Genomic DNA, 27382 nt, shown 5'->3' with positions numbered 1-27382 from the left:
AACAGTCACATTAATATGATTATTAATATGTGTGTGTTTTGTGTTTGAAGGTTTTTATTATTCAGTCAGATGTCACAACAGACCCAGTCACCCTGTGTCACCTGGAAACCCCTCCCCCACTGTGTCACCTGGAAACCCCTCCCCCACTGACGTTAGTACATACACATGTTATTAATGTGTCATACTTAATGAACATACACATGTTTTATATGATATGTGTTTACTGCATATTAATTAAATGAATGTGTTAATTAATTAATGTTGTTCTCAGGCAGACTATGAGAACTCTCCTCCAGACTCCACCTACCAGACTCTCAATCCACACACCATGGATGACAACACAACCTACTCTACTGTTACACCTACACACACTTAATTCACACACACACACACACACACACACACACACACACACACACACACACACACACACACACACACACACACACACACACACACACACACACACACACACACACACACACACAACCCTGGTCGCAATTCTGTTACAGAATTTCAGAAATATTGATTTAGTTTCACTGTTGCTTGTTCGCGGTCATTACTATGTTACCTCAGCCTTATGTTTAGCCTGACACTCAGCCTGAATATTCATTTAGTTTCACTCCATTATTCAGTCTGAAAGGCCTCTGTGAAGCCGTTTTCTGAGATGGTGGCGTGGCCAAAGTGGGACTCTTTGGCGATTGGTTCATACTGGATCATACCCATTGGGTCGGTTAGATTTTCAACGGAGAAAACCCCGCAGGTTTCAAATAGGGTTTATCTTACACCTGTTATACTGTAACTGTTCTCTATGATACACATGTATGCAAATAGGATGTTTAAAGGGTAAGACCACTTTGGTAGAGGTTTGGGTTGTGTAGTTACCTTGCCATGATGTAACTCTAAAGGTGGACAAGAAATAAAAAATAATTGCTCCATTGATTAGAAATTGATAATTCAAAATATGCTCCTCATTGACTTACATTGTACGGTAAAACTGCTCTCAAAGTCACTCTTTTAGCACATAAATGAACCCAAACGTAGCTGATTCAGACAATATAGAGCATCACCAAACCCAGTACTGTTTGTTTTTTTAATAAAAATGTCAACTTCCTGTTGATTTTACTATTTGAAGATCTGGATCCGGATCCGCCGATCCAGTCCGGGTTTTCTACTTATTAAAAATGGCAAAATCAACAGGAAGTTGACATATTTATTAAAAAAAAAAACAGTACTGGGTTTGGTGCTGTTCTATATTGTCTGAATCAACTTTGTTTGCGTTCGTTTTTGTGCTAAAAGAGTGACTTTGAGAGCTGTTTTACCGTACAATGTAAGTCAATGAGGAGCATATTTTGAATTATCAATTTCTAATCAATGGAGCAATTATTTTTGATTTCTTGCCCACCTTTGGAGTTACATCATGGCAAGGTAAGCAAAGCAAAGTTTGTTGTTTACCCAGGGTGTCGGACTAAGCACGAAGCTTGTTTCCAGCCGGACCCTGCATGGAAGCCTTGCTCAAGGGCTATTCAGCGGTGATTCATGATTGATGTGATGAATTGGGGAATCGAACTAGGGACCTTCCGGTATCAAGGCCGCCCCTCTAACCACTAGGCCACCGCTGCCACTACACAACCCAGGTAACTACACAACCCAAACCTCTACCAAAGTGGTCTTGCCCTTTAAGGCCGTAACACACGGTTCACGCGGGCGGTACCGCTCGGTGATCGCGCCGCGATCATTGTTGTTTTTTTCCTCCTGCACGGCGCGGTGAAAAGAAAATTTCACCAAAACCCAGCTCTTGCCACGCGCGCGAGAATTTCACGGGGCCGCGCCCGCCTGCCTCACCGCCCCTCAACTTCTCCGCGCGTCCCAAATAATCGCCCGCCTCTCATTGAAAATTAATTACATAGGCGCGTTGGCCGCTTGCCGTGTGAAAGGACCCTTAGGCTGTAAATAATATGAAGATACATTAAAGTACTTTTTTTTGTATTCCTTAAGTTTTTATTAGGTGTTGATGCCTTTAGTGATGGTAGCTTTATTCTGTGTTTTTTATTGCTATTATGGAACTGAGGAGCCCAAGAATAAACTTTTAATGTAAAGTATTTTTTAAGGTTTGACAATAAAGTGTTTCTGTTTCTGATTCTCTGTGTTGCTACGAGTTCAAATTAATCAATCATTTCAGAATGTTAACCAATTGCAGATCTATTTAATGCACTGATTTTGATGCTAAATTAACTCATTTTGTTGGGGAACCCCCTGAAGGACCCCTGGGGGTCCCCAGACCCAACTTTGAGAACCACTGGTTAAATGAACATGCAGTTTCAGCTGGGTATTTGTTTAGCCTGATTGTCTGGTGTCTCAACGAGGCCTCCTAGTGGTGATGTGGTGAACGTTCCACACATTATAGACAGTAGAATACTGTAGAATAGGTTTGATACTCACCAACTAGAGTCCACTTTCATGTTCGTACTTCATTCAAAAAGACAAAACAAATATTCAGTTAGAAAACTGATACATCAAATAAAATGACATGCATGACCATTTACACATGTATTAAATTATATAAATTATAATTCATAATTTATACTATCTGCTATATTTAAAATAAAACATCCTAATAAACATAAATTACACTAACTTTAGATATGTTTTAGTTCATCTTTAGATTCTGTTTAGTCACATTAAGAAATGGACTAATACACTTTGTGAAGTTTTACTGCAAAAAACACACTAAAACGGTCTTTGATTAAACCATGTTTTATTATTCCTAATATTAGATGTAGATACACAAGTCAACAAACATTTTCTCATTGGTAATGAAAATGCTCCACAGCACACTGACATCGTGTGGAATGGTCTGCCATTACAGACACACGTACCTGAAAATGGACAGCAGTTTATAGTTGTAATAAGTTGCATTAGTAACAGTAGTAGTAGTAGTAATAACAGTAGCAATAATGATAATAGCAATTAATAATAGTAGTGGTATTAACAACTCTGAATTACTCACAGAAGAAAGGGAACAGACATTCATCAAAAAAAGGTCATGAGTTAAATGAAGGTAGGAGGTGAACTAGGCTTTTATCAGATGCTGAGATACAGACCACTGGATGGGAAAATATACAAGCTCACAACTAGGCAGAGTTTCCGGGCCTTTACTCCTAAAGAAAAGAAAAGCTCAAAATGCCGCCAGTCTCGTCTTTTTCCCGCTCACATTGATCAAGGAATAAGGTTTGTTTTTTGTGTTCTTATAGCCAAAAACGTGCAACGTCGAAACCAAAAAACAGTGGTGGGAAGTAACTAAGTACATGTACTCAAGTACTGTACTTAAGTACAATTTGGGGTATTTTTACTTCACTGGAGTATTACCAGTTTTCAGTACTTTTACTTCTCAGAGGCAAATGTTGTACTTTTACTCCACTATAATTATTTGAAAACTTTAGTTACTAGTTACTTTGCAGATATACATTATTAGGCTATTTGAAAATGGCCGATCTACAAGCTCAAGCTTGTAAATCAGCTATTTTCAAACATTGAGCACATTTACTTTTGGTACTTTAAGTACATTTTCATGCCAGTACAAAAGTATTGGCAATCTCCAAAAGAAAAAGCAGATCTGCAACGCAGAACTGTGACGCGTTGTGAACTTATAGATCAACTATTATCGGGGCGCAAAACTGGCAGGTAAAAATAAGTATAAAGTCGGTTTAACACCTAAGAAGGCTGGTTCGATTCTCACCGCATTGGCTCATTCTGGGGTCATTCTGCAGCAACTGAATACATTTCATAGTTTCGTGTGTTTGCGCGCACACGTTGTGTCGTGTGCGCGTGGAAGAGAGAGAATTGGAATAAATAAGTTGTGTCACATTTATATCTTTGCATCTCATGACCAGTTTGGCCACATTCAATTTGATTAAGGAATAATATTCAACATTCAAATGAACCGATAAGAAAAATACGTAGCGCACCTTTAAAACCATTGGATTCACTTAACATGGAATGTCCCGCTAGGCTTAGGTAGCATTATTCACTAAAACAGTGGTTCACAAAGTGGGGGTCCAGGGACCCTCATGGGGGGTCCAAATGGCCCCTTGCAGATCTGTAACACTGAGAGCGTACAAACGGGTCCATTTGGTTCCATTTGTACACTCTCAGAGTTATGGTGGGGTCCTTGAAATAAAAATGAAAAAAAAGGTTTGAGAATCACCGAGTCTCACTGAGGTCAATATTAAACGTAGTGACAGTGCTTCAGTCCATAGATAAATTAGGCTGAAACCCAGAGGACCGTCACACAACCTGGGACTCGAACCCAGAACCCCCCCCCCCCCCCCCCCCTCGTCTCTAGTGACGAAGTCAAGGCCGCCAACACGCTCCAGTGGTGCCGACAGTCTGACATAAATTAAATGACGGTTAATACAGCTTTCGGCTTTTGGAGAAATCCTTTCTCACAGTTTCAGTGGAACAACATTCTAACGAGTCACGACGTCCCCCAATGATTAAAATTCACTATGAGACCATCGAGTCAATTTCGCACTGTTGGGGTTGTTGGTTTAGTTTTATATCTCTCACTTTATCTTAAAACATTTTAACCTTTTTCTTTCACCTTGTGACTTCCCAGCCTTGTTATATGAGAATGATCTGCCTAGACACTGACGTACTGAATGGTCTTCAATGGTTTATGTCATGCCATGCTATTTACCAGGGTTGGGAAGTTTCACTTGTTCAACATGTAATTCATTACAGATCCACGTGTTCTGTAGTAATGCTGTAACTCAACAACGTACGTTCATTTGATTACGTTTTTAATGGACAGTGTGCAGCCTACCAAACCATATCAAGCTGTAAGATGTAATAAGTATTGGAGTGATCGTCATCAGCAGCCATTTTCCACGTGTCAAATTATCTTGAAATCAAAAAAATGTCTTTCAAGCACAGCAGACCAGGCAATGGTGTTTCTGTTTTTTCTTTTCTTTTTCCCCTTTTTCTTAAAAATATACAGTTTTTCTTTGTTAGGTTTTTCTGGTTGTTTTTAAATGATATTTCTGTAATCACATTACATATATGCTCAGTTAACGCCCCAACCCTGCTTACAAGTGATCTGACGTGTTACAGGAAAACATCGGCATGGAAGAGAAATCGGTGGCGATGAGACACACACGAGTATAAAAACCTACACCAAGTCATGCCACATTATGCAAGATTAAAAGACTCTTCTAAAGAAAACCATCTGTGATTCCAATTCAACACAAACTGTATCTGTGACCCACTCACATACAGTACATTAGCTCACTGCCAGGCGAAACCTTTGAAACATTCTTTTAGTTTTAATTCGCGAACACAGCTTCCTTTTTTTTTCGTTCTTTTTTTTTTTGGTAGTCAAGGACCATTTGAATAGAGAGGATAGACTTGGGGGACACCTTGCAAAGTACAAATCCAGACCATTTACAGGTCCAGTTTTTACACTGTAGGGTTTAAATCAACAACGTGGATTTTTGCCAGCATGTAAATGTAAAACAGTAGCTTGTAGGGTTGAAGTAAAGCCTCATTTATATGTCGGCGTGCGCCGGTGTTGCGTGTGAAAATGTGTTTATTTTCGCACACAACACACACAACGCGTAACCACATATAAATCAAGCTCAAAGGCTCAGTTTCCTCCCCTCTGCCTCCGGTAGCACATGACAAAGCTCATTCATTCTTCGCGACACATTCAACTGACACTTCCGCATCCCTCACCCCCCTTAAACCCGCTCCCCCCCGCTCCCCCCCCCACCCCTCACCCGTAATGAGACCCCTGAACCCTCTGTCGACCGCCTACAGCCTGCCATGATGTTGTGCTTTAGACCCTGGCTCCAGAACCACCCCGCCCTCCCCCCAGTGCCATTTAGCGCTGTGTGAACAGAATGGGAGTGAGACTCACTTCCACAGGTAGGTATCTGTGGAGTGAGACTCACTTCCACAGGTAGGTGTCTGTGGAGTGAGACTCACTTCCACAGGTAGGTATCTGTGGAGTGAGACTCACTTCCACAGGTAGGTATCTGTGGAGTGAGACTCACTTCCACAGGTAGGTATCTGAGGAGTGAATCTCACTTCCACAGGTAGGTATCTGTGGAGTGAGACTCACTTCCACAGGTAGGTATCTGAGGAGTGAATCTCACTTCCACAGGTAGGTATCTGTGGAGTGAGACTCACTTCCACAGGTAGGTATCTGTGGAGTGAGACTCACTTCCACAGGTAGGTATCTGAGGAGTGAATCTCACATCAGCATCCACCACAAATCCTCCATTCCCTAAACTTCAGGTGGTAAAAACAAAAGGAAAAGGAAAAAGAATGCAAAGAAAAGCCAAATGTCTGCTCAATAATATTAGGTTTGTGTCTGGGAATTGTTGTTGTGTGTATATACTGTAAGAAAAGTAGCATCCGACTACCCACCTCTGATCAAGAAATAACAAACGTGCAAAAAATCCACAGCACCACAACTCACACACACACACACACACACACACACACACACACACACACACACTCACTCACTCACTCGCGCACGCACACACACACACTAGAAAACTAATCTCCTCTGCTTTTTATACAGAAATAAGGAAAGTCAAAATATCAAGCAGAAACAGATCACTCGGAAATAAATCATGAAATACAGGCAAAATTAAAGAGATAACATTTAAAAAAAGAAACTTTAAATAGATAATTTTCTCCCGATGGTGAAATTTGTGATCACTTACTGCACACCGCTAAAAAGAAAACGTGTTCAACATTTTATTGTTTTTTTTTTTCTTCCTCCAAAAACACCCCAATAAACTGTTCAATCCTGAAAAAAAATCAACAACAAACAAACAAACAAAAATGGAAACAATACAGAGGCAAAGCCCAACAGTGTCCACTAGTTCAATTAAAACATTTTCCATGAACGGAGATTTATATCTACTCATATCGTTTTCTCAAACCTGCAATAGATAAAAGATAAATAATAATGATGATAATAATAATAATAATAATTATAATAACAGCAATAATATCTTGTAGGGTTAATAACATCAATACCAAAACAAAAACAAAAATAAATCCATGTGGTCCTTTTCCCCGAGGAAGAAAAATAGATAAAATGCGAAAAGGACGCTTTAAATCATTCAACGTTTTTTTTTTGTTGTCATTATTAGTGACACAGCATCAAAACAACATGGCTAAAGCACCCACTTATACTCGGCTGCGCGATGGTGTCGCGCCCCCGAAAAACAAGACGATCTACAAGCTCACACTGCGAGCTTGTAGATCGGTTATGTCCGGTGCGCGTCGCCGCCGCGCAAACCAGGTATAAATGAAGTGTAAATCGACTCATTGAAGAGTAAATAAAAACAAAAACATTTTGAAGTGGAAAAGGTATCAAGCAGGTAGAAAGAGAGGGGCTCGTGCCTCTTCATCGTCCTAAGTTATAACGCTATAGAACCAACCACCCACACACACACACACACACACACACTCCCGTTAAAACACGCTCCCTTTTTTCCTCTTCGGCTTTTTTAAAAAACATCGCAGCTACTTGTATGTTTAGAGCTTCAGGAGGAGGTTTGGCTTCTTTTTGTTTTGTTTTCATTTGTCGGATTTTTGCAGCCGAGTGTGAGGTGAAGGAGAAAGGGTGGAGAGGAAATTAAACGACAGACGAAAGGGAGAGAGAGAGAGAGAGAGAGAGAGAGAGAGAGAGAGAGAGAGAAAGAAAGAGAGAGAGAGAGAGAGAGAGAGAGAGAGAGAAAAGTAAATAAAAATAAAGGTCTAGGCTGTTGACAAACTCCTTTAGGACCAGTGGTGTGAGCGATGTGGAGAATATGACGAGAGTACCTTCCTTTCTGCCGCCTTTCAGTTTGTTGGAATTTTTGACGAATAATAGTTTTTCACCCGATGGTTATTTTTCCCCCCCGTTTTCCTTCTTTCTTTCTTTCTTTTCTTCTTTAAACTAATAAACGGGGGGGGGAGGGGGGGGATTTATTTTTTATTTCTTCTTGCCAAAGAAGCTGAACCTCTTCTCGCGGTCCTTATCTTTGCCCTCTTTGTTGCGCATGGTGACCCCTCCTGCCCCGGCCTCCCCGGGCGAGGTGGGCGACATGGGGGGCATGGTCATGGCTCGACTCAGGGCCTTAGGACCCAGGGGGGAGTCGGGCGCGCCTCCTCCTCCTCCTCCTCGTCCTCCTTCTCCTCCCGGGATGGAGATACCGATGGAGCGGATCCACGAGCTCATCTCCACCTTTAATTAACCACACGGGATCAAACTCGTTAGTTCTATGGCTAGTTGCTTGTACCATTTGCAAGTTAGGCATTTGGCCCATTAAAACCGGGAACACATGTGTGTAACCACTATTTTATACTTTGGCTATTCAAAAAATAGCAGATCTACAAGCTCATAAGCTTGTAGATCTGGCATTTTTGATTTTTTTGGAAAATGCGTGCAAATTTGTGCAAATCTTTGAATATATATATATTTTCAAAGGAACATTTGTAACTCAAATCTTTGCTTCTGAGATGGCGGTCCGCGGCCAAATACATGTCATTTTGGGGGTCCTTCACATAAAAAAGTTTGAGAGCCACTGATATTATAGCAACATAAGTTTTTTCAAAAAACTGTTAGGATTTAGAAGACATTTGTAGAATCCCCCAGAAGCAAAGATTTGAGTTAAAAATGTTATATTCAAAGATTTGCACAAATTGTCATAATATAAAACAAATATTTATATTATATATTTATAATATTTTTGAATAGCCAAAGTATTAGATAATGGTTAAAGTTGTTAAAATCTAAAATGACAGATGCGTTCCCGGTCTTGATGGGTTAACACCCTTAATCCAAAGTGATTTACAGTAAGCAAGGTAAACACAAGGTAATACATCACATGTATAGAGACAGTGTAGTGCCTCAGTAATCTAAGATCACAGGTAAACCAAGAACCTAGCATCAGTCTAACCATTAGAATATCAAAACAGTTATTATGTACACTGAAACTATACAAACTATAGGATGCCAGGTCAACAAATGAACCTGCCATCTGTCGAAATAACATGCTACATTACATTTAACAACTAAGTTACATTTGAACCTTTGTATCATTTTAAAATGTACAATCTTGTGAGCTTGTAGACTGGCTATTTATTTTACCACCACAGATATGATGTGGTCCTCTGATGGTTGGTTGCACCGTCAACTTACTGTTTTTATATATTTGATTTCATTCATGATAATCTTTTGCTGCACAGTTGATTTTCTATGACTTTATTAAAACCTACAAAATTGTAATGACTGGAAATTCCTTTTTTTCCCCCATGACCCTCAGAACCATGTTAATGACAGAGAAAAAGGCATACGCATACCCCCACAATACAACCCAGCTGGTAATCTCTCTAATGATTACACCTGGAAAAGAAATGAGTTATTTATTAAACTATTGTCATAACTCACCTCGTCCTTGGCTTGGAATAGGTACTCTTTACCGTCTCCTAGCCTGCAGACACAGAGATGGAACAATAAGCGGGTCAGTGTAAAAAAATAATACACATCATCATCATTACGTTTCAGGCACCTCAGCTGTGGAACCTTCTCCCAGTCTCAGTCCGTGAAGCAGACACACTCCGTATATTTAAGACTAGATTAAAAACCTTTCTCTATGATAAAGCCTATAGCTGAAGTGTATAGACTCAGTCACCCTATAGTCATCCTCTCTCCCCTCTCCCTCCCCACCTTCCCCCCTTTCTCCTCTCTCCTCCCGTCCTCTCTTCTCGTCCTCCCTTTTGGTTGTGTGGGTTTGTGTCCCATTGGTACAATCGTAATTAACCCTGTACGGATTCACGCTCTATTAAGGCCTGCCACTAATTCTACACCCGGGGACTCGCTCCCCAGAGTTTCTTTTGTCTCCCACGTCGCAGTTCCATGGACTGTCACTACGGACCCCCAGCTGTGGCTCAAGACTGTGACTGCGGACCGGGCCTCTCCATGGAGCACGACCGTGGATTCTACTACACTACACTATACCACTACACTATACTGTATATTATCTTAACATTCTGATACTATACCATTATATACTGCATACACATTATTGTTGTACTGTAATATTATATTATCATATACTATCTTACACTATTATATTTGCTACTATTTTTATTGTTACTACTTGTATCTCTCTGTCTCTCCTCTGTCTCTCTTTTTTCCCCCCACATTGTCGAGGCAGAAGGCCGCCACCCTAGAGCCAAGGGTCTGCCTGATGTTTCTTCCAGTAAAGGGGGAGTTTTTTGTTGCCACTGTCACAAAATTGCTTGCTCAGGGTGGGACTGTCAGGTCTCTTCTCTACATGTAAAGTGTCTTGAGACAACTTGTTGTGATTTGATACTTTATTAAAAATGTAATTGAATCATCATCATCATCATCATCATACACAGTGTTGTATCAAATGAGGAAAAAGCTCTACTTTAAAGGGATATTTCACTTTCAGGCTTTTGTGTGCACCCTAGACAGTTGCTTGATTCAGTATTTAGATATTTGATATTCATTTTATCGGACCCGCCCCATTGTAACTTCAAACTCCATTGTAACCATGATAGATCCATTGAAAACACCAGTCTGTGGTTCTGGTGACTGATATTGTCCTTCTAATGTGTGAGGAGACACGTGTTACTTTCAATTACTTTTTTTCATTCATTTTATTTAATTTATTTATTTTCCCACCAAAAAAAACGAAAAAAGCTATTGAAAAACATCACTCAGAAAAGCCTGAGTAGACTTTAAAATGACCCCAAACATGTTTGAAAGTGAAATATCTATTTAACCTCTTTCTCTCTCTCTCTCTCTCTACCTGAGCTTGAAGACGTGTTTCCTCTTCTTGTAGTCGTTGGCCACCTCGCAGACGGCCTCGTCCAGGCTGATGGGCACCTCTCCGTGGTACGGGATGCCGTTGCTGGCGCTCTTGTTGTCCTTGTAGAAACCCATGCTTCCTTTTCTGAGCACGCAGTACACGTTCTGCCAGGACCTGTAGGGGAGAGGGGGGAGAGGATATATTTGTCATATTTTTTTGGGGGGGGGGGGGGGGGGGGGGGTTTGTTTTTAGTATACAGGGAGTGACACTCAGCAAAGGTCGATGGGATCGGGATTCGAACCCGCGACGCGCTGTCAGGCAGCCAAGTGCCCGGACCGCTATGCCAGCCGTCCAGGCAATGATTATTACACATTTTACATGACAATTAATTGTCACACAATTTTAATTAAGGATTTAATTGCGTTTTTGCCGTTGGAGCACTGGAACATTATGAATACAAATTACATTTCTTTTTTTTTTTTTTTATAATTTTTTCACCCAGTGCCAATTGCCTATGTAATCCTGGGCACTACCTACCCTCTGCCAGCCTAGGGAGAGCCCAAGCTGAAGCTCATGCCTCCTTCAATGCATGAGGAGCAAGCAGGCCGCTTCTTATCACCTGACAGGGGGGAGTTTCCCTGGTTGGACATAGCGCGTGGAAGGAACACGTTATTCCAACCAGTTCCCTTCTCCTCCATCAGGCGCCCCGGCTGACCAGGGGGAGGCAGTATAGTGACCAGGATTACTACATGTTTTTGTGAGGGTATTAACTACCCTAGGAGACACGGGGAGAACATGCAAACTCCACACAGAGTAGGCCCTTTCACCAACCCAAATTACATTTCTGATTGGCTTCTAGGCTTTTGAAGCCAAACAGGGATTGGACCCTGATGAAGGCTCTTGAGCCGCTAGATGGCGTATTTCTACCACAATTTTATATATATAGATGCATATATATTCTTTTGATATCTGACGTTCATATTGACATAGCCACAGTGTTTGTGTTAACTGCGCGCCTCCGGAAGTCTCACAAGACGAGATTTCACCCGTGATCTCATCCTAGTCAGCTTGTGAACACTACGGCGGCCAAAACACTGTGGCTGGGTTTCTGTCAATATGAACGTCAGATAAAACAAAAAATATATATATTGCAATAAAAATACGCGATCTCGGGATGGAGTTATGACATTTTTCTACTGTACCACTCGTCCTAGGATATAATAATAATATCATATAAACGTAAGAAAAAGGCTAGTCCGAAATTCTCCTTTAAGTTCACCTGTTTTTCATACTTGGATGTCAGCCTACTACTACAAGGGAAGGAACTGAAATGTGTCGACCTAAAACTGAAATTTGTGTTGAATCTCATGAAAACGGAACAAAACTTAAATGAACAGATATAAATATGCAGCAATTTACATCCCTGTTATTCAGCGTTGTGTTTTGCTCACCTGGTAGCTGCCTTTTTGCTGTGGGACTCCATCTCGTGCTTCCGACAGAGCATTCCCTCCAACATGTCCGGATCGGAGTCGGCTCCGCCCCGGCTGGGTAGCGTAGCGGACGGGTCCAGGCGAGAGGAGGCGATGCCGCTGTCCCGGCCCGGTCCGTTGACCGACTCCGACTCGGAGCCCTGGGGGTTAGCGGGGGGAGGAGGGGAGGGAGGGAGGGGGGGATACAAAGCATGATCAGGACATATAGAAAACCTCTTATTGCATTAAGACCAGGATCTGTGTCATTTTATGATTTATTTGGCTATTCAAATATAGCAGATCTACAAACTCGCTATGAGCTTGTAGATCTGCTATTTTTGAAACATTGTGAACATTTGTGCTAATCTTTGAATATATATATATTTTTAAGCAAACATTTTTAACTCAAATCTTTGCTTCTGGGGGATTCTACAAATGTCTACAAATCAGTGGTTCTCAAACTTTTTCATGTCAAGGACCACCCAAAATGATATGTATTTGGTGGCTGACCCCTCATCTAAAAAATGTTGTTCCATTGTGAAGCACAGATTTGAGTTACAAATGATACATAATTCAAAGATTTGCCATTTATTTTTTATCAAAAATGGCAGATCTACAAGCTAAAATAGCTCATGAGCTTGTATATCTGCTATGTTTGAATCGCCCCAAGTATAAAATAATGGTTTAAGTGCTTACACAGATGCGGGTTAATCGTCAAACTGGTACAAGCAGTAAAGCGCCAAGCCTGATTTATACACGGTCGTGGGCCGGTGTTGCGCTCCGAAAATAGCCGCCCGATCTTGTAGATTTGGCTATTTTTGGCGCGCAAACACTGGCGCGCAATTACTGTGAATATAAATCACCCCTCAGTGTCCACTAGGTGCCTTTATCTCTGTATCTTTCCTAAACGGACGCTAGGGGGAAGTGAAGTACGTACTGTAGATATCGTATGCTAGGAGGAAGTGGGACATGTGGCTCTCGTGTCCAACGCAGCCATGAAACCCTGTTTACAATTATAGCATTCTTTCACTAAAACTTGCAATATTTGGGAAAGGAAATTCAGTTTTAGCTTCACCCAGCCTATGGCCGCTCAGATGGTATTTTTTTTGTTTTTGTTGCATTCCCAAGACAATAATTGCAACAATTGGAATGCAACAAAAACAAAAAAAATATCCATGAATTTGTGTCTCCATGGGGTGACTAATCCATAGAAAGTGTTTTGCTCATGGACACTTCCGACACATAGCCGGGGGCCTGGAGGTTGAACCAGGGACCTTCCATTTCCCAGGCTGACCTAGTCTCTAACCATTCAGCTATGGTTTAATACATGTCTTTAACCACTTAAACCCTATATGGTTGACCGGAGTCCCTCAGAGCTCTATGCTAGTGTCTTTTCAGTTTTCTGTTATTACAGAAAGTTTATAGCTGCGAGTTAACGTCAGTTCACAATAAAATAAATAAATGAAGCCATCGATGGCAAGAAGACACATTCCTAGTGGACAGAGGAGCCAAAGCAGCCATTCAGAACCTAGATGAGAACCATTCAGAACCATAGATGAGAAACATTCAGAACCATAGATGAGAACCATTCAGAACCTAGATGAGAACCATTCAGAACCATGGATGAGAAGCTATGATGATCGCTTTGCAGTGACAGCATCTGTACGATACATGAAACCATGTAGGATTACAGTCTGCTTCTAATGGTTCCATCATCACAACAAGCACACTGTATTAGAACTAGAACAACAGTGTGTTTCTAATGGTTCCACCAAGACAGCAACACTGCATTAGAACCACACAGTGTGTTTCTAATGGTTCCACCATCACAACCACACTGCATTAGAACCACACAGTCTGTTTCTAATGGTTCCACCATCACAACCACACTGCATTAGAACCACACAGTGTGTTTCTAATGGTTCCACCATCACAACCACACTGCATTAGAACCACACAACACAGACGTAGTAACTACTACCTACTGTAAGAACATTTACTCAACTACTACACTTTTACTTGACCAAAGCTTTTGACAAAGTTTGAAAAGGTCTGATAAATGGTGTGAAATGGAACTCAATGCATAATGAGTGCTTTTACTTTTGCTACTTTTACACCACTTAATATAGATTATCAAAGACAACAGACAAGAAAACAAACAAACCTTATGGATAAATGCTTTTTTTAAGAACTTGGTAGCGCAGCATATAGTCAGGGTGAGCAGTGTATGGAGCAAAATGAAGAGACACACACACAGAAACACACAAAGACACGCACACACACACACACACACACACACACACACACACACACACACACACACACACACACACACACACACACACACACACACACACAATTAGACTTTGAACAGATTTTCATCCCCACAGCCACATAGAGAGGTGCTAGTACGAGACTCATACAGATACGCCATGATTTATACTTGATCGCACTCCGATCTACAAGCTCACAACGTGTCACACATGTGTGACGTGTTGTGAGCTTGTAGATCAGCAGTTATCAGTCCGAGACACCGGCCCACAAACCAAGTATACATCAGTCTAAACTCTCATCTAAAACAGCACAGTCACAGACAAAGGGAAGTGCTTCAGAAGATACCTAATCATACGACAGCAGCAGAAGGCTCTTCCAGGTCTTTCTATCCTAGGCACACTCCTTTTTTCCCTCTACACCAAATATCTCCGCCGCCGACAACAGCAGAACCCTGGCGTCTCCAGCATAGCAGCATGTGGACGCTAGGGTTCATGTGGTTAATCTGGACACATATCAATCAATTGTGAAAATAATCCTTAAGGTGGTGTGTAACACAAGCCCGAACCCAAGGCCTCCCGTTTGGGGGTAGGAACACAAAAGCAAACATCTTAACCACTAGCCTAAGAGGGAATCACTCATTAGCCCGGGAAGATATTAGACTTTTATTTTTCAGGCAGAGGCTCTGGGAACATTTTCTACACTTACTGCACTAATCAATCAATAGATGAGAAGACACTGGAGCAGCTCGGACATTTAAGTCTCTTTTATTAATGAAAGGTGTGACTCACGTACGTACGTATGTATGTGCGTACGTATGTACGTACTACATCTTCCTCAGAGTCACATGACATGTTACAGTGTCTCATCTACTGTTGTGTCCCGCTCCTGTGACGTAACGGACCTGCCTTCATCTGGCAGAGGCACGGTGGAACTCCTTTTCTTCTCAACTAATCAATCAATAATCAATTGTTTCACACCCAAGTCAAGCTAAGAGGACACAACATCTGGGGGTGGGGTTGGGGGGGGGGCTACAGGACTAAAACAACACACAATTCAGGACAACAAGCTGGCGTTAACCAGTTAACACGTATCACCACAGCCACAAGGGGTCACTGTCCTGGCACAGTCACTCCTGTCCTGGTCAATTAAGAGCCAACACGACGACATATGAGTGGATGTGCGTCATGCCTCGTTTATGACACTGCAGCGTTAGTCGGCATGCAGCTTCAAATAAAGCAATGGAGCGAGACAGAGAGAGAGCAGCGTTCCTCCTCTCAGAGAGGAGAGACACTGCGGTTGACCAGGAGCAGAGCAAACAGCGGTGATGGGAGGAGCAAAGGACATGAGGAGGAGGGAGGAGGAACCGTGTTTTTTTTTCTTTTAATTTCAAGTACTCACACGCTCCGTGGTGTGCTTGGGCTTACACACACGTTTAGGCTCGGGTTTCTTTCCCGCTGACAACGATAGCGATAACGACAGCTGGTAGGAAATGCAACAAGAGATTGTTTACAATGTAGGCATTCAGCAGAGATATACGTATGCTCTCATCCAGAGAGACGTGTAGGTCCACGAGACCACAGGTTGACACACAGGAACACATGGCTGACCAGAGAGGACCACACACACAAAGTATGCACATGTGTACTCTTAGAACAACTTACCGGTAGTCAATGTGTGCTACATTTAAAGGTACGGTAAGTGATATTTTTTGGTTAAAACAAAAAGTATTTTGTTAAAAGGTTAAAATACTATATTCTGATAGTAATCATTGCTATAGAGTGTTTTCAGTAACAGATGTCTCCCTGTCTCTCCAGCTCTTTAATAAACAAAAAATACATTTTCCAATGTATTTGAAAAAATCTCAGCCAATCAGGAGAAAGTACCCATTGTTAAGCTTAATTTGTATAGTGTTCCAGTTCCAATTTTGTCTGCTCATTTCTTAGTGTCATCACTTCCAATTTCACTTGTTTAATCTGTATCCTGATTGAGTTCTCTGTCCTGGTTGGATAAAATTGGAAATGAAACTGAAACTGAAATGAAAATGCATTTTCTGTTTAATAAAGAGCTGGAGAGACAAGGAGACTCCTTTTACTGAACAAACACTCTATAGCAATGAGTACTATCGGAATATAGAGCTATTTAACACTTATCTTAACCAAAGCAAATCACTTACCCTACCTTTAAGTACAATTAGTTTACTTCTCTATAATTGCTGCTATGGATTTTGGTTTGCTAGTAGTGACTTACTGTACTGCCAAAAGTGCTGCAAAATGCCATCAATGTCTATAAGAAATATATTTAGCTGTACATTCAGACATCAAACAGTTTCTTGGAGATCTGTTTTGAAACATGGAGCAGACACGGCAAACACAGAGAATAAGAGACGCGACGAGACACACATCTGGGAACAACATGCTTAATGCCTGTGGTTTATACGTGGTTGCGTTGCGTGCCATTGTCACACACCGGAAATAGCGAGATATACAAGCCCTCAACACATCGCAGTGCAACACGTTTATAGGGCTTATATAGATCTACAAGCAGACAAACATTTCCGGTGCTTGTTCACGGGCAGTGGCAACTAGGTATAAATCACAGTTTGAATAGGGGAGATAAGAGAGGCTGAAATAAGACACCGCTGTTAATTAAATGTGAATCCTTTCAAGATGTGTCTCACCTGTGATGTGTCGTTGTCACTGTGAACGCCATTCACTGATACGGACTGGTTCAGTGTAGTCTGGTCCAGACTGGTTCTGAATGAGAGAGACAGAGAGAGAGAGAGAGAGACACACAGACAGACAGACAGACATATATGGAGGGGGGAGAGAGAGAGAGAGAGAGAGTGATGACCGTGGTGGAGCCACCTTGGTATTAGCATCCTCTGTCTCTCTCCTTTTTCCTATAAATATACCCTTTTCTGCTACTGGAGCTTTTACTGATATGCATGTATGTATTGTATGTTTACTGATGAATTGAGTACAATGGACCAGAATGGAAACAACAATCTCCTGAGGCTTTTTTTGTGTGTTATCCTTTTAGCATAACCTTTGACTGTTACTACTATCTAGGTGTTTTTATTGAGGAGTTACTTTAATTTTTCATATGTCCATTTAGCTTTAATGGTAATGTATTGCCTATATAATATGAACTATACTGATGGCCTTATAGCCACCCCACCCTGTAATCCCCTTTAATTGGACAATTGTTCTCTTTTTTTCATTTACAGTCGGCTTTACTGCCCGTTTTCTTTCCTTTCCCAGATCTATAAGCTCTCAGCATGGCACAATCCTACTCAGCCTGAGCCTGTAGATCTGGTGGGTGTGACGGCATGGTTAATCACTACTACTACAGCTGCCTCTGATTGTGACGTTCCTCGTTTGTTGTATATAACAGGGTTTCTCAAAGTGGGTGCCCTGGCACCCTAGGGTGCCGTGATGCAAGTCCAGGGGTGGCACAGGATACTTTGATAATATCTGGAATTCATCAATATCACTTCAGTTTAACCACTTAGACCCTCTATACTTAGTACTTGCACTGTACTTGGTGTGTTCTTTTTCTACACCAAATCTCTACGCCAACAATAGCCGATCCACAAGCTCACAACGTGTCGCAACGTTGTGAGCTTGTAGATCTGCTATTTTTGGCGAATGTTCCCCCCAGAATGAGGATACTGGGGTTCAAGTGGTTAACCGTCAAGTACAAAGTTATTTTCAATCTGTCATAATGGAAACAGATATTACAAAGTAACAATGTAAACATGATGGGGTGCCATGGATGAAGACATTATTTACAGGGGTGCCCTGAGCCAAAACTGTTTGAGAACCCCTGGTATATAACACGCCTCCTTCATGTAATGTATCAGACCTGATGAAGACCCACAGTGGTCCAAACGCTGTTTGGAAAATACATTGCGAACTTCCCTTCCTCTACCGCACTTCCCTCACATCCTCAGCAACATACACGCCAAGTTTTGCCAAGTGCACACACACAGAGATGCTGCACATTTATGGAGAGATATATTGTGTTATCTGTTGACTGTTATTAACACCCGTGAAGTCAAATACACCAAGGACACTACTGTAATAAAATGTATGGCATTAAAGAGTGACATAACATTTATACCTGGCTGCAGACTCATGTGCTTGGGACTCTGTTTCCGACGGTGGCACCTCCTCTACCGGGGGCGGTGTGGGGGGTCTCCTCGCCCTCTCCTCCTCCTCTATCCTCTTCTGGATCTCATGCTCCTCCAGCTGAGAGAAAGAAGAAAAAAAGAATAAACAACGGTGGTTGTAGTGCAAGTGGTTCTCAAACCTTTTCATATCAACAATCAGAATCAACTTTATTGTCACATACAGGCCCAGACTAAACTAAAACCATGGAGTTTCTCTCAGTGTTGATTTCGTCGACTAAAACTATGACGAAAAACTACATTTTTTCACTGATGAAAAGTAAATAAAAACTAAGATATGTTGACTAAAACTATAAGACTTAATATACTGACAATTTCGTCAACAAATAAAAACTAGACTAAAATGTTAGTGAGGGACTAGTGGAGAAAAGATCCAGTAGAACTAAAAGACAAGTCATTTTATGTTTGGTTACGCTCGGGTGTTGCGCTCTGAAAATAGCCGATCTACAAGCTCACAACTGTGAGCTTGTAGATCGGCTATTTTCATCATGCAACCAAGTGTAAAATCAGCCATTACGACGCCATCAAGGCACCGCCAAAATAACTTTTTGTCGACAGAATTAACTGTAGATTTAGTCGACTATAATCTCATGATATTTAGTTGACTAAAACTTTTCAGATGACTAAAATATGACTAAAAACTAAACAGAATTTTATTCTAAAGACTATGATTATAACTAAATCAAAAGTTGCTGTCAAAATCAACACTGGTGTCTCCAGACTAAACTAACACCATGGACCCACCGTGGTGAGTTTCTCCAGACTAAACTAAGACCCTGGACCCACCGTGGTGAGTGTCTCCAGACTAAACTAAGACCCTGGACCCACCGTGGTGAGTTTCTCCAGACTAAACTAAGACCCTGGACCCACCGTGGTGAGTTTCTCCAGACTAAACTAAGACCCTGGACCCACCGTGGTGAGTGTCTCCAGACTAAACTAAGACCCTGGACCCACCGTGGTGAGTTTCTCCAGACTAAACTAACACCATGGACCCACCGTGGTGAGTTTCTCCAGACTAAACTAAGACCCTGGACCCACCGTGGTGAGTGTCTCCAGACTAAACTAAGACCCTGGACCCACCGTGGTGAGTTTCTCCAGACTAAACTAACACCATGGACCCACCGTGGTGAGTTTCTCCAGACTAAACTAAGACCCTGGACCCACCGTGGTGAGTTTCTCCAGACTAAACTAAGACCCTGGACCCACCGTGGTGAGTTTCTCCAGCAGGATGAAGCGCTCCTCCCAGCCGGCGGCCAGCTTCTCGAAGGCCTCGTGTCGTTTGATCAGACTCTCCACCTCGTCCACGTTGGCGCCCAGCTCCGCCGCCCGCACCAGCGGCTCCTGGCCCGCCAGCCACGACTCTGCCACGCAGGCGTCCCGCCCGAACTGTAACACCTCCAGCACTGTAACAACACAGGACCATGTTTTATTTAGTTTATGAACACATTAATACTGACCGAACTGTAACACCTCCAGCACTGTAACAACACAGGACCATGTTTTATTTAGTTTATGATACAATAACACTGTCTGAACTGTAACACCTCCAGCACTGTAACAACACAGGACCATGTTTTATTTAGTTTATGATACAATAACACTGACCTGTAACACCTCCAGCACTGTAACAACACAGGACCATGCTTTATTTAGTTTATGAACACAATAACACTGACTGAACTGTAACACCTCCAGCACTGTAACAACACAGAGAACCACCTTTTATTTAGTTTATGAACACATTAATACTGACTGAACTGTAACACCTCCAGCACTGTAACAACACAGGACCATGTTTTATTTAGTTTATGAACACAATAACACTGACTGAACTGTAACACCTCCAGCACTGTAACAACACAGGACCATGTTTTATTTAGTTTATGAACACAATAACACTGGATGAACTGTAACACCTCCAGCACTGTAACAACACAGGACCATGTTATATTTAGTTTATGAACACAATAACACTGAACTGTAACACCTCCAGCACTGTAACAACACAGGACCATGTTTTATTTAGTTTATGATACAATAACACTGACTGAACTGTAACACCTCCAGCACTGTAGCAACACAGAGGAACACCTTTTATTTAGCCATGTTTATGAAACAAAATGATCATCAAGTACAAATGATAGAAACACAAAACACTGATAGTCAAAACGTACACAATGCATTTATAATTATTTCAAATTCTACAAATACAACAAAAATAGCAAAAATAGCCAATGTACAAGCTTGTTCACACATTGTGAGCGTGTAGATTTTTATGTATTTTTATTTCCTTAAAAAAATAGGAGACCACAGCAAGAGGCTATGGCTATTTGGGGGCTGCCCTTTGGTCCGACGGCCCATTAAAGGTTCCAATAGTCCCATAAATGTTAGGTTAGTGTGAGCTTAGGGTTAGGCTTAGTTATAATGTGCTTCGTCAGACCAATGGTACTTAATGTAATAACGGGCCATCAGACAAACCAGCTATTTGGGAATACTTGAAATTAACAGAAGTCACACAGCTTGTAGCCATGATGCAAATATTATGATTTATTTTATAGAGAAAACCACCGTTTTGACCAGCAAAGTTTTCACACCCTGAAGAAGACTCAGTTGAAAAGTTGGTTTGCTCTAGAAAATAATTGCATAATAATGGATACGAGCTGTGCAACTTCTTCTTTTAACTTCAATTGTATCCACCGTGCTCAGCACCTCCACAACACTGGTGTGCGCTCATTCCCCTTTTGTTTTGTTTATTTGAGGCCCTGAGGGTATTAGGCATGTAAAAGTTTGGGAAACTCTGAGATAACACTGATACACAGATACAGTAACACACACTTCACACAGAGCATGAGTCAGTCTCACATACCTATTTGTAAGTGGTCCATCTTGTCTTGCCATTTCTTGTTGATCTTGTCTCTCTTCTCCTGGAGTTGAGCGAGCTTTTCTCTAATCTGAGAAACGTTGGCCATCGGAGGAAAGAACAGAGAACGAAACACGCTTAATAAGCTGCACAAGGCTGTAATGATTGTGTCCATAATTTCAGTTCGTTTTATAATTTCAGTTTTTTTTTTTAAACACACAATACAGTTGTTATTTATCGTTTATTTTTGTTATTCTATTTTTTATTTAGTTCAGTTAAACCTTTAAGACCTGAAGCCGATTCTACATGTCTCCTAATCCCAACGGTATTCTGAAAAACGTATGTTTCTATATCAGTGGTGCTCAAACTTTTTCATGTCAAGGACCCGCAAAATGATATGTATTTGGCCGCGGACCCCCATCAAAATTTAGTTCCAGGTCTTAATGGGTTAAGAAATGTTTGTTTTTTGTTATTTCGTTAGCTATAATAACCTCGTCTCAGAGTGACATTTGGCATTGTACCTCATCAGATGCATAGTGGTTGTTGTTGATGAGAGAGTTGCCCATGTCAGTGCAGGCGGTGAAGCTGTCCGCTCTGGCCTCGATCTCTGACTTGATGTCCTGGTGGTTGGCGATGACCAGGCCTGCCGACGACACGTCTCTGGACAACACAAAGCACACACAGGAGACACAGATCAGTCACGTAACACGTAAAAGATAAATCATAAAAAAAAATATATATACTTTAGACCACAGTCCATGTCACCGATTTGTAATGGGGTGTTTACAAACATACCAGATTATTCAAAATTATTATTTTTTTCAGATGTTTCGAAAATACTTAGCCAATTTACAAGTTCACACCGCATATGTATATCGGCTATTTTCGAACAGCCAAAATGTCAAGTTGTTAAACTGTTTTGCACCTTAATCCCATGTATAACGCACTGACTTTTATCGTGCTTTCCTTTGTTTTCTCTAAGCACCTTAACGTCCATAAGTATATCATGCACAGTATACATTGCTGCTATGCTTCAGGCTCGTCATATTTCTTATTTCAGGTACTAGTGTAAATATGTAGATAACTTTTTGTTGTTCTCTTTTTGATCTCCTTCCCACTTGCCCCCCCCCCCTCTTCTTCCTCCCCCCTCTTCTTTCTATTGAAATAACGTTGCGATGGGAACGATGTAAAAAAAACGAATTTCACCCACTTTTTTACCTTGTAAACCTGTGATGTGACAATAAACCTGATTCTGATTCTGATCTGTTACTGATTTAGCTCGGGACCAACAAGGTCCATTCTAAGGCATTCAAAGGCCAGGTCCATTCAAAGGCACCGCCAAAATGTATGCTGGCGGTGCCTTGATGGCGTCGTAATGGCTGATTTTACACTTGGTTGCATGCTGAAAATAGCAGATCTACAAACTCACAACGCGTCGCGACGTGTTGTGAGTTTGTAGATCGGCTATTTTCAGAGAGCAACTCCCGAGCTCAACCAAACATAAAATGACTTGTCTCTTAGTTCTACTGGATCTCTTCTCCACTAGATCCCTCACTAACATTTTATTCTAGTTTTTATATGTTGACGAAATTGTCAATATATTTAGTCTTAGTTTTAGTCATCATGGCTTAGTTTTTATTTCGTTTTCGTCAGTGAAAAAAGGTAGTAGACGAACATTTTTCGTCATAGTTGTAGTCGACGAAATCAACATTGCCTGGCACCCCCTTCAATGTCCCTTCTGGGGGTCCCCTGGACCCCCCACACACTTTGAGAACCCGCGGTATAAAAAGCAGCCACTGACCTGGGGCTGTCGTGGGCGTCTATCTGCAGGTTGACCCCGTCCATCCACAGCATGAGGTCTCGCACCATGTTGAAGAAGCGGAACTTCTCCACGGTGTCCAGCAGGAGGAGCCGGCGCGCCTGTCCGGCCTCCAGCAGGGCCTCCCAGGCCTCGGACACGGTGTGCTCACTGCGGTGGATGTCCTCCGCCTTCTCCCCGGCGTACGCCTTCTGGAGGCGCGCCGCGTCGTCCTGCACCTGGTTCACCTGCAGGGGGAGGAGGAGGAGGAGGAGGAGGAGGGGTGTCAGAGATGTCTTTTACCTCGTTCAGGGGTCCTTCAACGATGTGTTTTCTTATCTTCTACTCAGGCGTTTGTGAGCCCCCCCAGACAGTTTTTAAGTTGCTTGATTCCGTATTTAGATATTTGATATTCATTTTATCAGACACGCCCCCTTCCTATACAAACCCATTATAACTTCAAACTCCATTTTTAACATGTTAGATTCATCAAAAACACCAGTCCTTGGTTCTGGTGACTGCCCTCCTGATACGCGAGGGGGCCATGTTTTTTCGATTTATTTTTATTTTTGAGTGGTGCCAACCACTCCTACATTTGACTTTGTCCGTCCGTCCGTCCGTATGTTTGAGCACGGCTGATTGGTCAAGCTTCACGTGACACATGACAATATGTTGTCACGTGACAACATACAGCATTGTTGCTGATTGCAACACAAGGATGCAACCAGTTACACTTTCAAATGCACCACTGTCTTCACACTGGGTGTGATTTTTTAATTGTATTACATTTTTTTCATTTTCAAAAAAATATAAAAAATCACACCCAGTGTGAAGTGGGCAGTGTGTGGTCATCACAACATGACTCACTTAATAAAAAGGACAAATGACTTTTTTTAAGTCCATACTGCTATTCATAGGGCTGCACATGTGTCATGTGTTTCGCTAGCCAATCACAGTCCTGAATTTGCAAAGTCAGCCAATCACATTACAGCTAGTGGTGATGACAATAGCTGTAATGTGATTGGCTGACTTTGCAAAAGTATAGATTTGCATTGACTGTGGAAGGGTTAGGGGTGTAGACTGCGTTGTAGACTATTGGCCAATCACGGTGCAGGATTGGTCAGTGTCCAAAACTCACTTATAGGGGGCGGTTATACCGCCCCAAAAATGAATGAAAACAATTATCAAAAAAAGACGGCCACTCGTAGAGCCTTCATCCTACTCCTCCCCCCCAATGACTCCCCGCTGACAGGCTGTCCAACCTATCGTTAATTATATAACTGGTCCTCACTTGACACTCATTAGTGCCACCATTTCTGCCAACTCACTCTGTTAACACATTGGCTGCCATTGACGCAGATCTGCGTTCATTTGCGCAAAAGCCCGTTGGCTGCCATTGACGCAGATCTGCGTTCTTTCAAAAAAATCTTTTTTTCAAAATAAAAGTTTTTTTTTTTTTTTTTTTTTTTTTTTTTTAATTTTTCAAAAAAACCCAAAGACCAAGGAGATATGATTTTCCGAAGAGTTTTGCTCCCAGACACTTCCTTATAACTGAAAACTTAAAAATTATGTATCTCGGCTCCTAAGTGCTTTTTTTTTCTCATTGAAAAAGTCTGGCAGCCAGCTGTAGGTAAAAAATCAAAAAGCTGGCAGCCAATGAGTTAATGTGTGCGTATGCGTGTGTGTGTGTGCGTGTGCGAGAGATTGTGAAGCAGGTAATTGCTGGGAAAAAAAAATAAGAGCATATTCGTGCTCAGCGAAACACCCCTGGATAATTAAAATAACAAAATAAAAAAAGCTACGCTGTACCTGTCCACAGAGCGCCTGGATGTCGTGCTCGTAGGCGTTGTGCTGGCGGTGGAGGTGCTGCACGGTGTTGAGGTCGCGGCCCAGGTCGGCGGGCAGCGCCGCGCGCTTCTCGCGCACGCGGCCCAGCGCCTCGGCGGCGTCCTGGTGGAAGCGGTGCAGCTCGTAGCTGGCCGCCAGCATCTGCGTGCGCGTGTCGATCAGCTCCAGCAGGTCGGCCCAGGCCTCGTTCAGCCCGTCCTTCCACTCCGCCACGCTGGCGTTCTCCGGGTGGCCCGACTCGATCAGGTCGTCCGCCAGCGCGTTGACGCCGTCCACGCGCTCCTGCCCGATGGTGCTGGTGTCCCGGGCAAACTCCCGGAACTTGTCCCTCAGCATCTTTTTTTGAGACGAGAAGCAACAGCCAGACAGTTAGTTAGACCACTTAAACCAGTGGTTTTCAACCAGTGGTCCGGGGACCACCAGTGGTCCTTGAGGGGGTTCCAGGGGGTCCCCAGACAAATTAATAGTTAGGAACCAAATGGACCCTTATATGTCTGTAACTCTGAGAGTGTACAAAATGGAACCAAATGGACCCGTTAAATGAACACTAATGGTGATGATACAGTGTAGATTGGGACCCCCAATAAACCTAAATGGTTGAGTCCCTGGCATATCTTTTCAAATGGGGGTCCGTGGGCTAATATGTGTCAATTTGGGGGTCCTTGACACGAAAAAGGTTGAAAACCACTGACTTAAACCTTCAATACTTAGGAAACTTTGACCTTTGGCTCTGTACTTGGTCTGTACAAGCTCACAATGCGTCACAGCCCGACACATTGTGAGCTTGTAGATCTGCTATTTTCTGCAAATGTTCCACCCAGAATAGGGATGATGTGGTTAATGAAATGAATAACTATTATTTTTATTTTTTCATATATACAGCAGCAAAGCGAAGATAGCCGATCTACAAGATTGCAATGTTTTTATTTAAAAGAGAAGAAAATACTGGATTTGTGTAAGAGAAAAAAAAGAGAGAGAAATACTTTTCGGTCATTTGTCTGGAAAGACATTTCGTGTTTTAAAAAAACGTGAAAAATCGTATCGTGATTCAAATCGTATGGTGAGATGTTTGAATGGTTACATGCCTAACGGTGTATAAACTAAGTCTTTCTTGGCCTCACCGTGACGTGTTCGTAGTCCTGTCCCAGCTCGTGGGACCCGGCCACCACCTCTCTCTCAGCGATCCACTGCTCCAGGTCGTCCACCTCTCTCTTCAGCTGCGTCAGCCGCAGCCGCTCCGCCAGACGCCCGCGCCGCTCCTCCGCCAGGTCCTTCAGCCCCGCGTACAGCTTGTCCACCTGGGCTTGCCGTAGGGTGATTCTCTCACTGTTGAGATAGAGCAGTGGAGAGTTAGTGATTTAGATCAGCAAATGGTAGGAGAACCGGTGTGGTACACAGGTTGTGTGGAGAGTGGATTTATACTGTGGTGGTAATTAATGTGAAAAACCTTGTCATCTGCCCTGTGACATAAATGGTCTCCAGGCTCTATGGCTGCTCTGTTTTTTGTCAAATAATAAGATAAAAGTCAAAGCTCTACATTCTGATAGTAATCATTTATACATTGCTCAGTAACAGGGGTCTCCCTTTTCACTGTTTTATCATGTATCCTGCATGAGTTCTCTGTAATGATTGGATACAATTGGTACTACGACCTGAAAATGCCATGTTTTCTGAAGACCACTGTTAATGAACAAACATGCTATAGCAATGATTACTATCAGAATATACAGCTATTGAACATTTATTTTACAAAAATGAAATCCCTTACACCCTCTTAAAGTCACTCTGCATAAGAGCATCAGCTAAGTACCTGAAGTGTAAACATACTTCAGTGCAACACTCCTGTTCAGTGTCAGATCTCTGTCATGATGTGAACGATGAAATGAAGGTGTATAATCTAACAAAGAACAGTTGCACATTTAATGTGTATGAAAAGAGACACTATAAAAAGAAAAACTAATAATTAAGAGCAGCTTCTTTACACCTAAACAGCTTTCATACAATATCAGCTGGAGCCAAACAGTGTGTCAACTTAAGCTTACTTATACTAATGAACGCAAAACTACCAACAACAAATCTTTCTCATTAACTGAAATGAAA

General features: G+C 42.1%; 1 protein-coding gene across 1 annotated transcript in view; it reads right to left on the bottom strand.

Annotated features, from left to right (window-relative positions):
* Positions 1 to 6754: 6754 nt before the first annotated feature.
* sptbn2 (spectrin, beta, non-erythrocytic 2) overlaps positions 6755 to 27382 on the bottom strand; it is a 144268-nt gene continuing 123640 nt past the window's right edge. Inside the window, exons 28-39 of the mRNA XM_084073222.1 lie at positions 26404 to 26608; positions 25244 to 25618; positions 23438 to 23682; positions 22158 to 22296; positions 21643 to 21727; positions 19983 to 20179; positions 18710 to 18837; positions 17265 to 17340; positions 12296 to 12474; positions 10845 to 11018; positions 9455 to 9497; positions 6755 to 8248 (exon numbers count right to left, since the gene is read on the bottom strand). Coding sequence (XP_083929348.1) covers positions 7997 to 8248; positions 9455 to 9497; positions 10845 to 11018; positions 12296 to 12474; positions 17265 to 17340; positions 18710 to 18837; positions 19983 to 20179; positions 21643 to 21727; positions 22158 to 22296; positions 23438 to 23682; positions 25244 to 25618; positions 26404 to 26608 — 2098 coding nt within the window. The 3' untranslated portion in view covers positions 6755 to 7996. The remainder of the gene's footprint in view (positions 8249 to 9454; positions 9498 to 10844; positions 11019 to 12295; positions 12475 to 17264; positions 17341 to 18709; positions 18838 to 19982; positions 20180 to 21642; positions 21728 to 22157; positions 22297 to 23437; positions 23683 to 25243; positions 25619 to 26403; positions 26609 to 27382) is intronic.

Source organism: Gymnoscopelus microlampas (assembly GCF_963454915.1).
Source record: "Gymnoscopelus microlampas genome assembly, chromosome: 12".
NCBI lineage: Eukaryota > Metazoa > Chordata > Actinopteri > Myctophiformes > Myctophidae > Gymnoscopelus > Gymnoscopelus microlampas.
Note: the sequence above shows the minus strand (reverse complement) of the source record. Positions and strands in the feature narration are given on the sequence as shown.